Here is a 15882-nt window from a genome sequence, read left to right as displayed (position 1 = left end):
GGGTAGGCATGGGGGCATGTTTGCCCCACAGATTTATGCACGGGGAAGAGGTGGACTGCCCGCTACAGGCTGGGGCTCTGCACCCTGCTGCCTTAGCCCAGGGAGCTGCTCAACGCCATATTGTGCCTTCCACTGCCAGCCCATGGCACCCAGGGCAAAGGCAGCAAGGCGCAGAGCCCCAGCCCGCAGACCACCTCTGCCCCATGCACACATCTGGGGGGACATATGCCCCCCATGCCCCACCTTGGGATGTGCACAGCAACAGGGAGCCACACCTCCCCAGTGCCCCTGGAAAAGCGTCCTGTGGCTCCATCCCCAACCCAGCCCAGGAACCCCATTCACCCCAGTCCCTGCCTTACTCCCTCCCTCCACCCCATGCCCCTTCCTCTAAACAGACTCACCTACTGGGTGCTGCTCTAGATGCCACTGGGTTGCATTCCTGTAGGGTTACCATATTTCCAGTTTCAAAAAGGAAGACGCATGTGTGTGTGTGTGTTGGAGGGTTATATCATTGCGGGGGGCAGGGCGGTGATAGGCCCACGTCCTGCCCCTCACTCCCAAGCCACAGCCCCTCCCCGCACCTAACTCCTGACCCACAGTACCCCACATCCTGCCAGGGCATGCAGGGACCCCCCTCCCTGGGCTCCAAACCCCACATACAGCCCCACAGCCCCCATACCTTCACAAGTTTGTATGACAAGTTTTTTTCTATATCTATATAGATTTTTGCGTTTCTATACAACTTCCTCATAAAAAAGCATCTTAATCTTCCAGTGCAACTCAGATTTAACCAACCTAAACACTATTTTATATGTAAATATAAATAAATATAAACATACTATCATTTCTAGCCATCTGACTCCCACCGCCCTAAGTGAACACAGTGCTATTTACAGCTTGGAACAGCCTTCCACATAAGTCCAGAGTGAATTTCAAACCTTTGGATCTGTAGAACAAGACACTTTATCCACTCTGCCACTGTGCTTTAGGGCTGAATAAGTGATAAATATATTGGGGAAGGAGGAGGAGAGGAGGCAGAGGGATACATGGAATTGTAGAATCCCATTTTAGCCCTGCTGATGCATCACTTCATTTTAGTCCAACCCACCACTCAAGTCCAAAACAAAAGTAGTGATGCTGGCTTTACGGTGGGCAAAGGGACTGAAGGATATGCTATGTCACGGGGGTGCAAACTTTCCAGTAGGCACACCACAATGTATAGCCCACACTCTCTCCAAAGCCACTTGGATCCCCTTCCTCTGCCTAACCTGTTGCTCTGCTTTCTGTTCCTTGCCCTGTGCTCCCTCCCTTATTTGCTGCTTTGTTCCTTGTCCTATCTATTGCTATGTTACCTGGTCCCTCTCCAATCTGCTGCATGCCATACACTGAAACTGCCTGTGCCATGTGTGGCTGCATACTGTGGGTTGGTCTCTTCTGGGCTATGTGATGGGTAGAGGTAGCAGTAGCAGTAGGGATGGGTAGGGGTAGCAGGAGCAGTAGTCCCTCTTTCCTTTTCCTTTCCCAGGATTCCATTGGACGCAAGCATGAAGCATGGCATTACTCAGATGATAGCCAAATACCCATTCTTGGATCTCATCCCAACTGGCTGAATATTGTTGTCTACTACATCTCTGGAGTAGCCAAAGCTACTCTAATCAGAGAAACTATAATAAAAATGCTTAGCTCTCAGTACAATTTCAACTGAATGAGGACATGGTGGGAAAAAAGCACTGTCTTATTTCATTCAGAAATAATTCTTTGTTTTGGGTGCTGCAATATTAATTCAGTAGCTGAAATAATTTATACAGAACTTATTTCCCGATATGAGGTTCTGGTGCTCATGGGGGACTTCGATCACCGTGACATCTGCTGGGAGAGCAATACAGCAGTGTACAGGCAATTTGGGAACTTTTTGGAGAATGCTGGGGACAACTACCTGGTGTAAGTGTTCGAGAGACCAACTAGGGGCCACTTTCTTCTTAATCTGCTCACAAACAAGTTAAGAATTGGTGGGGAATGTAGTAGTGGATGGCAACTTGAGCAGCAACGACCACAAAATGATTGAGTTCAAGATCCCAAGGAAAGGAAGGAAGAACAGCAGCAGAGTACAGACCCTGGACATCAGAAAAGCAGACTTCAACTCACTCAGGAAACTAATGGGCAGGATCCCCTGGGAAGCCAGTCTGATGGGGAGAGTTCAGGAGAGCTGACTGTACTTTAAAGAAATTTTACTGACGGTGCAGGAACAAACCATCCCAATGCACAGGAAGACTAGCAAGTATGGCAGAAGATCAGCTTGGCTTAGCAAGAACTCTTTAGTATGTTAAATTACAAAAAGGAAGCATTAAGAAGTAGAAACTTGGACAAACAACTAGGGAGGAGTATAAGAGTATTCCTGGGGCAGGCAGGGATGAAATCAGGAAGGCCAAAGCCCAACCAGAGTTGCTGCTAGCAAGGGGCGTGAACAGTAACAAGAAGGGTGTCTACAAGTATGTCATCTACAACAGGAGGATCAGAGAAAGTGTGGGTCTCTTACTGAATGGGGGAGGCAACCTATTGACAGGATGCAGAAAAAGAGCTGAAATACTCAATGCCTTTTTCACCTCAGTCTCCACAGACAAGGTCAGCTCCCAGACTACTGCGCCTTCAGCAAAGTTTAGTGAGGAGCTAAGCAACCAGTAATGGCAAAAGAACAGGCTAGGGCCTATTTAGAGCTGGATGTGTACAAGTTCATGGGGCTGGACAGGATGCACCCGAGGGTGCTGAGGGAGTTGGCCAATGTGATTGCAGAGCCATTTGCCATCACCTTTAAAACTCGTGGTAATTGGGAGGGGTACTGGACGATTGGAAAAGGGCAAATATACTGCCCATACTAAGAAAAGGAAGGAGGTGAATCCAGGGAACTACTGACTGGCTAACCAGCAGATCTGCAGAAAAGGACCTGGGGGTTACAGTGGACAGTAAGCTGAATATAAGGCAACAGTGTTTCCCTGTTGCAAAGAAAGCTAACAGCATACTGGGCTGCATTAGTAGAAGGGTTGTCAGCAGATTGAGGAAAGTGATTATTCCCCTCTATTCAACACTGATGAGGCCACATCTGGAGTACTTTGTTCAGTTTTGCGTGCCCCACTATAGAAAGGATGTGGACAAACTGGAGAGAGATCAGCAGAGGGCAATGAAAATGGTTACGGGGCTGAGGCACATGACTTCTCAGGAGAGGCTGAGGGAACTGGGCTTATTTAGTTTGGAAAAGATAAGACTAAGGGAGTGGAAGGGGGATTTAATAGCAGCCTTCAACTACCTGAAGGGTAGTTTCAAAGCAGATGGAGCTCAGCTGTTCTCACTGGTGGCAGATAACAGAACAAGCAGCAATGGTCTCAAGTTGCAGTAAGGGAAATTTAGGTTAGATATTAGGAAAATAACCCTCTCATTAGGAGGGTAGTAAAACACTGGAACAGGTTACCCCAAGAGGCTGTAGAGTCCCCATCCTTGGAGGTTTTTAAGACCTGGTTAGACAAAGACTTGGCTGGGATGATCTAGTTGGGGATGGTCCTGCTTTGAGCAGGGGATTGGAATAGATGACCTCCCCTAAGGTCCCTTCCAACCCTAATTTTCTATGATTCTATTTGTAACTGGCAAGCAAGAGAAAGTTTTTAAACCTTTACAAAACAATTCTTTCAGAAAGCTTCTTTAAAAAAACCCCAACAATTGTTCCAGAGGACTTTTCCATACAAATACTAATAAACATTAACCTTGACTTTGGTTACCTCATTTTGTTCAAATTCAAGAACTAACCACAAAATAAAAAAAATCTTATTTGATCCCAATGTAAGCCTGAGAAGATTTTTTTCCTCCACTGAAAGCATTATTTTTCCATACAATAGACACTGAGAAACCTTTTCTTCTCCAAAAAGAAGTCATTATACTCCTGGCTGTTTAAAGCAATTTTGTTATTAACAATCAACAACTTCTCCTTTTGACTAACTTTAGAGAAGCACTATAGAATTCCTGTATGTAACTTAAAGTTTCCTTGAAAATGATTTGTTTTCTTCCAAAATAAGGCATTCCTATTACTAATGAAGAAAGGTTCCTTTTTGTATTCTGCAGCATTTATTGCTCCATTTTTAATATATTTTCCCTTCACTTGTACAGAACCTATGCATATTTTGTAATTTTTTTCTTTAATGTTTACACAATAATCAATTAAATTTTGATATTTCTTTAGGCTGATTTCCATTTTTCCAGAATAGTGTCAGTTTTCATTCTGTTCCTATTTTCTCCTTAAAAATTAGTATTTTCTTCTAGATGCTTTAGCAAGTACTTTGGTATTATGTGGAGACCAGGGCTTTCTGGGTGTTTTTTTCCTGCAATTAGTGTCTCTATCCTTGTTGATATATCCTATAGCTTCTTACACTTGATTTGATATAATGATTTAGTCACAAATAAGCCGAAATTGGAATACCATATCTGCCAGTTATTAGAATCTCACTTAATAGAATTAACCATATATTAGAATCAAATTCTAAAACCAAATGCCAAAAGCACTGTACTACTTGCTTTTTCTACAACTTGCAAGCATGTTTTTATAGACTCAAAATCTTAAACCATGATCTATGCATGTAAGATGTAAGCATAACCGCAAGCAGAGAAAAGGTGCTGCCTGCTGCCCAAATCAGATTCCATATAAAATGAATCATCACAATGCATTAATTTTTTTTTGTTTCATTTCTTGGCTGGTCTAAGTATATTAATTAGACTACAAATATCAGTGTATTAAGTTCTACATTTAAAGGTTTTGCCGCCTTTGCCATATATTACTTTTTGGGGTAAGCTTGAAAACATAACTGAGCCACCCAAATAACATTTTCATAAATTTGTAACATCAGAGTTGCTCCACAGAAGATTTTTCTTTATTTGCGCTCTGGCACTCACTGTCCTAGATAGATTTAGTAATTTTTGTTTAAAATTACATTTTTCTTTTCTTTTTTTTTCCGTTTGTTTACCATTGCTCATATGGTCATAGACAGATTGCTTTTCCAGTCCAAAGTCATTTTTCAGTTTTGAGAGAAGAGGAAAAATTGTGTTCATATTACAAATCATTTTAGATTAGGAAAAGAACTGTACTTTTTTGTCCTCGCAATCTTAAATGCACCTTGAAAATGTTTCATCAAACATTTGTCCAGCCTTACAATTACTTTAAATCTAGGAAGATTAGTTTTAGATAGGAAAAAATGAAGAATTACCCTTTGAACACAAACACTGAATACAAATACGGATTTACCTGTGGCCTGTTGGATGGCTTCCATTACAATTCTTAGTGGTATCCCAGGTAGTTTTATATCAGCCTAACATGAAAAAAGTTAAAAGTGAGAACAATGTAACAGGCAAGTGATGTTTTGTACATTTTAAGAGGATTTAATAAATTACGATACCTGCAGAGCAGTTATTCCTTTATTAGTACCAGCCATTTTGAAATCCATATCGCCATAGTAATCTTCAATTCCCTATAAAAGTATACGGAAACAAATGGTTCAAAAAAAACCCCACCAAATCAAAGCCACCTTTAATATTCCAGTAAAAGGCATCATTCTAATATAATAAAGGGCTAAGTCTGTCTATTTGTGTGTCTGTCCATAACGCTTTTGTTCAACTGTGCACGTGTTGCCAAAAAGGTGGGCAGCAATAGGCTATGTGGGCCCGGGTGGAGAGGAGGCAGAAGTGGGTGTACATGCACCCAACAGTTGGCAGGGAGGGGGAGGCGGCAGGGACGAAGGGGGGTGGAGAGGGAGGTGGGGAAGCAGGGGGAAGCCCTGCTGCTCAGGGGAGGAGGCTGAGGCGGGTGTGGGGAAGGAGCCCCCACACCGGTGGCTGGAGGAGGCAGCAGCACAGGGAGTGTTTACATGGCTGGCCCTGAAGGGTGAGTTGGGAGGCAGCACGCGTGTGCAGCGGCAACAGCCATGTAAACACCCCTTCGTTATTTTAAATCTGTCATTCATGACGAGCAATTAAACATAAGACACCAATATGCCATGCAGCTTTGTTTCCCAATATCAAAGTTACTTCTCAGGGCACCACTTGCTTTCTTCAGCACAGTTTAACCACACTATGGGGTATTACGATCCCAGCACTCGTTCCTGCCCAGGGCAGGGGGTCGGACTTGATGATCTGTTCAGGTCCCTTCCGACCCTAGAAACTATGAAGTCAAGGTCCTTCCACCTTACATTCTAAATCCTTTTCTATAGTATAGTTTTCAAACAGCCATGGTTGAATTTTATACCACTTCAGCAACAAGTAGCACTCCCATACAAAACTGATCCTGAATATTTAACTATCTAGGAAGAAGAAAAAGCAAGCAAGTCATTTTAAGATCATTACTCATCAGTCACATGATGGCAAAGACAAGAAGTTCAAGTTGTACATAAAGGTTAGAACAAATGAGAAATGGAGAAATTAACTGATCTTAAAGGAAAGGAGAGACATAACTGAAAGCTGAGTCATTAGATGTGGATGAGATCAAAAAAGAACAAAAAGGTGGCATGCACTGTTGCGGCATGCAAGTATTTCATGTTGTCAAAATTATTCTGGATAAAACAACACAGTCAAAGCTTTTAGAAACTTTATCTGACACAAAGTAAATCTGCTACAAGCACTCACCAGGATGTCTGTCAGCAAACGATAATCCTCAATTTCTTTATTATTCATAGGATTAGTTTTGGTAATGAGACCTATTGCAACACCTGCCACAGCACTGGATACTGGAACTCCTAACAGTGGTAAATGAAAACATGTAAACAATCTTGTCACCTTCACATCTAACAGCTCTTTAATGTACAACCACATTTGCCCTCTCCATGAATGTAATATGTTATACCTGCATCCATTAAGGCCAAACTTCCACCACATACAGAAGCCATTGAAGAGGATCCTACAGTCAGAGAAGAGATTATAAAATAGTCATTGAATATAAGTAAAGCAAAACTACCCTATTGAAATTCTTCAGTAACAGTTCTAGAATTAGCACCCTCTGGGCAGCTAGGAGATGGGGTTTCCCAGTTATGCAAGAGTTTACATTTACCAACCCATAGGCCATGTCCAGATGAGCAGGGTTGTATGCTTAGAGCGGCACAAATAGCAGTGGCACAAATCTGTGCTGCTATGTGCTGCAGCTCATGCCCCTATACATGTGCTTTGTTGTGGGACACATTGTCCGGCTGTGGACAAACTTCCCATGCCCAGCTTCTCCCAGCTCCCACTGTTCTATTCCAACCGTAGCAATTTTGCATCCACACTGCAAATAAACCATGCACGACTGCTAAATGTGAAACACAAGGTTTGTGGTACCATAAACCACATGTGCCTGCATAGACGTGGCCATAGGGTTTAAAATGATACATTTTGACAAAAAACACCTGCAGGCAAGTCTGCTTATGCTGCAAACTGCAGAATGTCAATTGCAGCAATAACCTAGCCACAGTGAGCACAGACCTCAGCACAGACTAATTCACCTTGTTTCTCAACAGTACAAAATATCATATGCAGTAAAAGCTCTGTTATCTGGCATCCCCTGGGAATGGGGGATGCCGGTTAATCAAGTATTCCAGTTAATCAAATGTGCACTGTCTGGTACACTCCCTGGTATCAGTGTGCTGGGGGACAGGGAGGAGGGCCCCGTCCAGGCTGCTTTTTCCCTGTGCAGGTTGCTTTGCCCTGGGCGGAGGGCTGAAAAAGTGGCAAAGAAAAACTCAGCTTGCGGCAGTGAAACAGGAAGTCCCCCCCGAAGTGGTACTTCCGGGTTCGCTTTTGCCACGTTGTTCAGATGTAGGTTAATAGAGTTTTCTGGCTAATAAAGTGCCGGTTAATACAGCTTTTACTGTAATACCATTTTATTACCCATACATATACCCATGTACATGATGGGTACCCATGATATGTACATCCAATAGCATACTATTATCAATTAAAGCAGTGCTTTAGGAGCCAGGACTGAGGTTCAAAAACATCCAAGTGTTCCTAATTTTCAGAACTTAATTTAAGACCTAGATAGGATAAGCAAGCCATTTAGCTAAAATGCAAAGCAGTTTCTCAAACTCAACATAGTTCAGGAAAGATACCAATCTTTGCCGTTAAGTTAAAAAGTGAAATATTAATACCATTTGATTCCAAGACTTCTGAAGTAACTCTTATTGTGAATGGGAAATCTTGGGGAACAACCGGCTTCAAAGCTTTCTCTGCAAGAGCACCTGTATACACAAAAGTTACAAAATACTTCATTAAAAAAAAACAGAAAAAAAATGAAGTCTTTTGTTTTTTTTATGTCAGACTTCTCTAAGTTTTACTCACCGTGTCCAAGTTCTCTTCTGTTCATACCAGTAACTCTGCCAATTTCATTAGTTGCATAAGGAGGGAACTAGAAAGTGAAATTTTCATAAAGAAAGTTAGGAAACATGTGGTGCCCCCCTCACCTTTGACTGCTTGTTGGCCCCAAAACAAGCACCAAAAGTCTCTAAGAACATTCACAACTGTACCTCAAGAAAAAAAAAAAACTTTGAATTGGTTATTTAATAAAAATTTTTTCCTAAATCATCAACAAATCCTGGATCCACCTAAAGAAATTTCATTTTATAATTTGTCATTCTTGGGGAGACAGTACTGGATGGATGGACAGACCACCCATCTAATGTATGCTCCGTGATTTCAGTGAACAGTGGCGATGGATTTACTTCACTAGTGCAACCACTAGTAGGCAATTATTTTGACTGGAGGGCTACTTAACAAGTTTTGGTGAGGTGTTGAGGGCCGCAAGGGTAGCCCTGCTCCTTGACAAGTGCCCCTCCCCATGGTCGCTACCTTGGGACCAGAAGTCCCATCCCCTTAACCTCTTACCTTTGCCATCGGAAGTCTCTCCACTTGCCCAGGAAGTACTCCTTTTCAGAGGGGAAGGGTTTGCTTGTAAATTGTGGGGGTGTATGGGGGAGTATGTGGTTGGGTGGTTGGGTGGGGCGCGCACGTGTGTGTAGGGTAGGGTGTTCATGTCAGGGGGCTTCCCCCGCACCTGCTCTTTGCGATGTGGTTGACCCAGCCCCTCTGTATGCGGGGGTGGAAGGGAAGGGGAAAGAGCACTGTCTGCCTGGCTCACAGCATGCTTCAAAGGGGTGGGAAAACAGCTGATGCTGGCACCCAGCAAGTGAAGCCCCTAGGAGATTTGGAGGGGAAGGGGTTGAGCATGGCATCACTGGCTCTTTCGGTCTCTGTCCTATGCCTGCCTGGTGGGGCTGCAGCTAAGCTCACGCTGTCTCCTGCTGCTGCTCCTACCCAACCTGCCTGTCCTGTGCCTGCCTAGTGGGGCTTTGTGAGCAGCCAAGCTCCTTCACATCCCCACCCCCATTCATGTGCTCCCCTGCCAAGCCATGCACAAGCAAGACCAAAGTGAGCTACCTACAGGCAGAGCCTGCTCTCCTCAATGCTGCAGCTTCCCCTCCCTACCTGCTGCCTGGAGCACTGCAGCAGGAACAGGAGGAGTCACTGGAGGCCAGGGAGTCCAGGAGTTCCCTGGGTGGCTGCAGCAGCAGCCTTGCCCAGAAGCTGCGCCTGCTGGCTGGGGGAGGTGGGGAGTGCAACATAGGCCCCATGCCAAGAGCAGCAGGGGCAGCTGCGTGCCATGTCTAATCAGCTAGCGGGCCATATTTTGCCCACCCTTGCACTAGTGCCAAAGATTTTCTGACGCAACTCTGTTGTTGTTGTTGTTACGCAGGAGTTGCTAATGAGGCACATTAAACAACTGTGTATTACAAATTGCAGTAACCAAAATCACCATACAAAATTCAGCAGACAATCTTTGTTTTTTTGTGAATCAGTAACAACCCTTCCCATCTCTGGCATGGAAGTAACCTTGGTGACACAAAATTCTCACAGCAGAAAATTAGGACAATCAGTGGTGCCTTTAGTTATCCCTCTTTCCAGTTTGCTTTTGCTTAACATGAACTGCCACTTCTCTTCCTTTTCTGCATGGTCCCTTTCTTTCGGTTTTAATATCAGATGTTTATGTCATACAGTGCTTACTCCAATTAAATCTGTAAAATATTGTACAAGGCCTCTTTCCTTCTCAGGGCATGGACAAACGTACATTTGGAGTGGCTCCAGAAGGGAAAGGAAGCTGCTATTCTATAGCATAGCAACTGTGATGCTTTGTTAGTTGTACACAAGCCTGTATGCAATCCAGCTAAATGGTCATGGTTCAGTCTGGTTGAAACAGTTCAATTTGGAGCATCTTACCCGCACCTATCACAATGTAACAGCTGCTGCAGGATCTCCCCAGCTGCACTTCCCCTTTTGAGACTGCTCCCAGCATATATTTTTCCATGCCCATAATCATACTCATATTGCTACAGATTTAGAAAATATATTGGCTTTGTGACACATTTTGACCATGGCCCAAAGAATGAGAAGTGTTTACAGGAGCAATTCTTATTTACTATTTGGTTAGTAAATTAGTTGAACATATTCATGAAGTTAATTAAAAATAATTATGATTAGCACACTGTCTAATTTGCTTACCTAGAGAAGGTTTCTCAAGTAATCTTGTAATGCATATAAAGCACTTTACTGGGTACAGTTTATTTAAAAAAAAAAGTATTATTATTTTTTTAGAATAAAATTAATTTTTAAAAGAAAGACCTAGGTTTTACCACAGGGTGGAATTCATATTCACGTATTAAAATTTATTCACTGAAAAATTTTAAGTCTTCAAACAAAACAGTGCATCATTTGAGAGCAATCAATTTCAGTATTTAAAGCAAAACTGCAGAACATGCAACAAAGTGTGAAACAAAATAAAACTCTTACCTCATAATGCAGCATAAAGTTTTTATCTTTTATTCCACTAGAAATAAAAAAAAAAAGTGTCAAACAAGAGCAACTGAATACCTTCCACTTACAGTGTATGGTAAAGGAGCAGCCTAACTTTTATATTACTTCCTATCAATGTTTACAAATGTGAAAGTGAAGCAAAGTAGCATGTCAAGCAAATCAGCTAAAATACATATTAATTTTCTTTAATGCTTTCTACATATTATTTCCCTGTACTACTTGAATTTAAGGTGTCTGGACTCCCCTCCCCCATGCCCTTTCAACTACAGGTAAAGCAGTACAACCTACCTAGTAAAAACATATTTTTATCAAAGGTGTCTCATACTGGCTTTACTGTACCATAGAAAAAGCTGTACCATGTATAAAGCATCCTTATGCAGCTAAACCTGCATGCACATGAAGGGACATACTGATTTAATTGCACTGATATTTCTTCTATCATATCTGAACTGAAATACAGTATTTAAACTGAAACAGTATTGCTATTTAGAAGCTTGGATTTAGCTTCTGTGTTATATTTGAGGCTAGTAGGAAAACTAATCCATAACTGAATTACCTTCAAATCAAAGTTAAGAACATACGGAGTGCCACACTGGGTCAGACCAATGGTCCATTTAGCTGAGCATCCTGCCTTTGACAGCAGCAGGAGTGGATGCTTTAAAGAAGTGGATGCTCAGCCCCAGGGCCAGGGAGCCAGGCCACCATACCCATAAGGCTCCCCACAGGTATAGAAATTTGGTAGTGGGTGAGCTATGACAATTAACTTTGGCACTACACCCCTGCTGCCAAAATTCCAGGCCCTGTGTGCCAAGAATGGGCCAGCCCCATGCATGGGGATCTGGCCCACAGACTGACCTGGCACTCCTCATGTAGCCCACAGGGCCACAGGGGTTGGCCACAATTGCTTTAGAAAAAGAGCACTACAGTAATCTATCCTATCATAGGTGTTTCTACACTCAAGTTCTTGCTACTGCCTAGTACTGTGAAAATTGTGAGCTGATAAATTAATTTATAAGGTGAGCAAAATGAGGTAAAGCATCCAGGAAACACGGTCAGCTGTTGAATGGCTGCAAGGACAAAACACAGGTGGTGCTAGATAGCGCAGGATCAGATGACTGCACCAAAGCTTAAATTTAAGATTTTTCCTTTAATACACTGGTTGTCACCAGTATAGATTAGTGGCATCATCAACAAGATGCGTCTTGCTAGGCCATGTACTGGTTCCAGAAAAATTCAGTTAATCTCTGAAGTAATGAGGAGCTTTTTCATTCATTGAAGATTTTTCTTCCAACAAATTAGTATATTTGGAAAGACTGCTTCAACTAAGGAATAATCAGTCATCCGACAATTTTATAAGTTTCTGAATGAGTCAAACCAGCATTATGCTTGGTTAGTGCCAGGTAAGGTCTTGGAAAGGTAGCTGCTAACATGAGACAAAAAGTTGCTCCATGTGTTGCATTTTACTGAATCTAAAGAATAGCACCTTACTGTACAGACTTACAGTTAACACACATCCCATGAGAAAATTGTGCAGCACTATCATTGTCTCATTAAAAACAATGAAGATATGTCATTATTTTATCAATAAATATTTGGAAAAAATGAAAACTTTTGCCCTAGATTTTAAAAGATGCAGGAGTCTGGCATATTATGTCTTACTCAATTAGGAGTCTTCTGCTTATAGCAGGTGGTCTCTTTAAAAAAAAAAAAAAAAGAGTAGGTAGTTACTTATAATATTCTTCATTTTATTGTTTGTAACCTATGAGCCAATATAACCAAAACCAGTAAAGAAAAAGTGACTGTACAGACTTCTGGAAGTGGGCCATTTATTTAGGAGCCCACTGTTAGACTTCTCTTTTAAAAATAGTGATCACCATAGAATCAAAGGTTTCAAAAGAGACATCAGTAGCTATCCAATTCAACTCTACTGCACACATGCAAGCTTTGCTGTCCCTGTAACCTCCCAGACAGATGTCTATCTAGTGGTCATTGAAAATCTCCAATGAAGAATATTCCACAACTCACATAAAGCAGCTTGTTCCATTACTCAATCTATATTCATCCAGGTTCAAGGAACTTTTATCAAACGTGTTTAAACACCCAGGTTCTTTAATTACAAATGCTACACAACAACAGAAGCAAGATGACTTACCTCACAGCTGTTGTGATAAGATCGGATTTCACACTAGATTCTAATGAATCAAATGTAACTGTACAGAGAACCTAGAATAAAAAGCATAATAAAAATATAGAATACAAAAATGTTTACCAGCATTTTAAGCAATTTATACTGGGTACAAATTATTTTTGAGTCATTTCAGAAACAGACATATGCTGCTCACGAATTCTCATGTCTCCAAATCAGTTTTTTTTTTTTAATGAAAAAAAAAAAAAGTTTTTTTTTTTTTTTACAGTAACTATGTTGATAAAAAAAATCATAGTCCGGTAAATGTTAGCTTCCTGGTTCTGGCTCCCTTGTCTGGCAGCAGCATTGTACAAGCAGTCCTCCACTTACAATGTTTCGAGTTACAACGTTTCGCACTTGTAACATTTATAAATTGACACCCTGTTTCAACTTTATGACATCAGTTTTGACTTTACAACACTTGATCTAATGCAACGCCATGCCAGCAAACAAGTTCACTGCGCTGCTCATCTCCCTGGAGAACGGACACTTTTTTTAAGAAAGCAGACAAGACTCCGGAAAAACCTGCATTCAACACTCCTGAGAAGACTCTAGCCAAGAACCCTTCAAAAAACCCAACCAAGAGCCTTTCAAAAAGTCCAGCAAAGTAATCTCAAATAAGTCCTTCCAAATCATTATGATTGCTATTTACAATATAAATACATTAATGTAGCTATATTAATCATCTATAATTGATTGAGTACAAAAACCTGGGGATTTTTAGTGAAAATAGGGTATCGGGCCTTGGTTCAGGAACCAAACCCCCATTTATAACATTGTCCCTCATGAGAAAATTGGTTCCGAGTTGCAATGTTTCGACTTAAGATGCTGTTTTTAGGAAGCAATTGTGTCGTAAATCCAAGGACTGCCTGTACTGCAGAGACAAAATGTTCATATCCAAAAGACAGGAATCTCTTTCACTGTCCCCTGTTGACCAGCTAAAAAAATTAACTAATGGGAAGTAATAATTCTCAAAGAGAAAGGTGGGATGTGAAACAGGGAGTATCGTGGTAAATCTTTGAGCAGAAAATTAACAAGCAACATCTCCAAGCTGCTTTAGAAAGGAATCTCAACATCTCCCACAACCCTGGGAATCAAAGTCACTGATATAATTTTAAATCTATTGTCACCTCAATTCTAAAATAAAATGTATACGTTCAGATAAATTTTAAAGATTTACTGTTAACTCAATTTGGCAATCTCCTACATAGATAGCAACAACTGATTTACTGATGCTGCTATTTTAAGTGTGTCACCTAATCAAAAATCATTCACTGAACTGCATATTCCACGTAGGCAGCAATTTCTCAGCAAAAAAATCATTTTAATGAAAAAAATCTATATAGTTCTATTTTATAAAAGATACATAAGTGAGATTATTTATTATTATACAAGTTACAAGCAACTTGACAACTTGATTACAAATCGTTCAATTGTACAATGTAACGTACTTCCTAAAGTTATTTCTTAAAAAAAAGAACTACTAAAACCCCTTTTTGCAACCATGGGGCCCGCATGTGCCTCTTGCAGTAGCTCAAAACCCTTTGAGATGCTGCAAGAGGCACGTGCAGGAATGGGAAAAGGTTCCCACCACTGCAAGTTTGCAGCACAAGGGCAAAATTAGACCCCTATATCCTGGGGTCAAAAAAAAAACAAAAAACAAAAAAAAAAACCGAGCTAAAAAAAAAAGTGAGGAAACCCGAGGCTGGGTCCTCCACAGAGGTGCTGTGGCTGCCAGAGTGTCTTTATAGTTGGCAAGAGGCACGTGCAGGAATGGGAAAAGGTTCCCACCACTGCAAGTTTGCAGCACAAGGGCAAAATTAGACCCCTATATCCTGGGGTCAAAAAAAAAACAAAAAACAAAAAAAAAAACCGAGCTAAAAAAAAAAGTGAGGAAACCCGAGGCTGGGTCCTCCACAGAGGTGCTGTGGCTGCCAGAGTGTCTTTATAGTTGGCCCTTCGCCCTGGTGCTGAAGCATGCTGCCTGCCCATGCAGGGCAGGCAGCGGTGCAAGCTGCAGGGACCTGGACTGGCTTAGTGCCAGGTAAGTAGGTGGCTGGGGGCCTGGAGGAGGGGGAAGGGGACCTTGGGAGAGGCCCCACCTGGCCCCAGCCCCCATTCCTTTCCCCAACTCCGTTCATTTCCCCTGCCCCCCGTTCATTCCCGCAACTCCCCAATCCCTATCCCAACCCCCCTCCCTCCCACACACACACACTCACTGGCAGTAGCAGAGAATGAGCAGGAGGCTGGAGACAGCTGGAGAAGTCTCCAGCTCATTTCCAGGTGCTTGTCTCCAGCCTCCTAATCATCTCTATCCCCCTGCTCATTCTTCTGCTTGTCTTCAGCCTCAGGAGGCTGTAGATGAGCAGGAGAATGAGCAGGAGGCTGGGGACGAGAAGGGAAATGAGCAGGAGGCTGGAGACAGCAGGGGAGTGTCTCCAGGGGCTGTCTCCTACCTTCTGCGCCCTCTCGGCAGGGGAGGGGGCCAAGCAGAGCAGCAATTGGGGGGATGGGGTGGGGCATGTGGGCCCTGCAGGGGGGGCTGTTATCCCTGGCAGGGGGGCAGCAAAACATATAGGTATTTAGAATTCATTTTATTATGATGACAGAGACACTGCTAGGCATTCAAATTGCTTTAACATTGTAGATATATCAATAAAACATGTCCAACTGATCACTGTCTCTGTCTCTCTCTAGTGGTCTTTTGTTTTCATCTTGGAAGAACATGGATTTTGGGGTATTTTACAGTGACTTTGGGAATTTTTTATCAGGGATTTTTCAGTTTTCCAATATGGAATACCAGAATTCCTGCTAGGGAGGCCAGTGGCAGG

General features: G+C 42.3%; 1 protein-coding gene across 4 annotated transcripts in view; it reads right to left on the bottom strand.

Annotated features, from left to right (window-relative positions):
* PNPT1 (polyribonucleotide nucleotidyltransferase 1) overlaps positions 1–15882 on the bottom strand; it is a 52284-nt gene that overhangs the window by 14029 nt on the left and 22373 nt on the right. For all 4 annotated transcript variants that reach the window (XM_006021593.3, XM_025201569.1, XM_025201570.1 and 1 more), the window contains 8 exons: positions 13019–13089; positions 10843–10879; positions 8341–8407; positions 8151–8240; positions 6872–6925; positions 6655–6764; positions 5433–5504; positions 5282–5345 (listed from right to left, as the gene is read on the bottom strand). In XM_006021593.3, coding sequence (XP_006021655.1) covers positions 5282–5345; positions 5433–5504; positions 6655–6764; positions 6872–6925; positions 8151–8240; positions 8341–8407; positions 10843–10879; positions 13019–13089 — 565 coding nt within the window. The remainder of the gene's footprint in view (positions 1–5281; positions 5346–5432; positions 5505–6654; positions 6765–6871; positions 6926–8150; positions 8241–8340; positions 8408–10842; positions 10880–13018; positions 13090–15882) is intronic.

This window comes from Alligator sinensis, unplaced genomic scaffold, assembly GCF_000455745.1.
Source record: "Alligator sinensis unplaced genomic scaffold, ASM45574v1 scaffold432_1, whole genome shotgun sequence".
NCBI classification, from domain to species: Eukaryota; Metazoa; Chordata; order Crocodylia; family Alligatoridae; genus Alligator; species Alligator sinensis.
The sequence above is the reverse complement of the archived record's forward strand: the minus strand, read 5'-3'. Positions and strand labels throughout refer to the sequence as shown.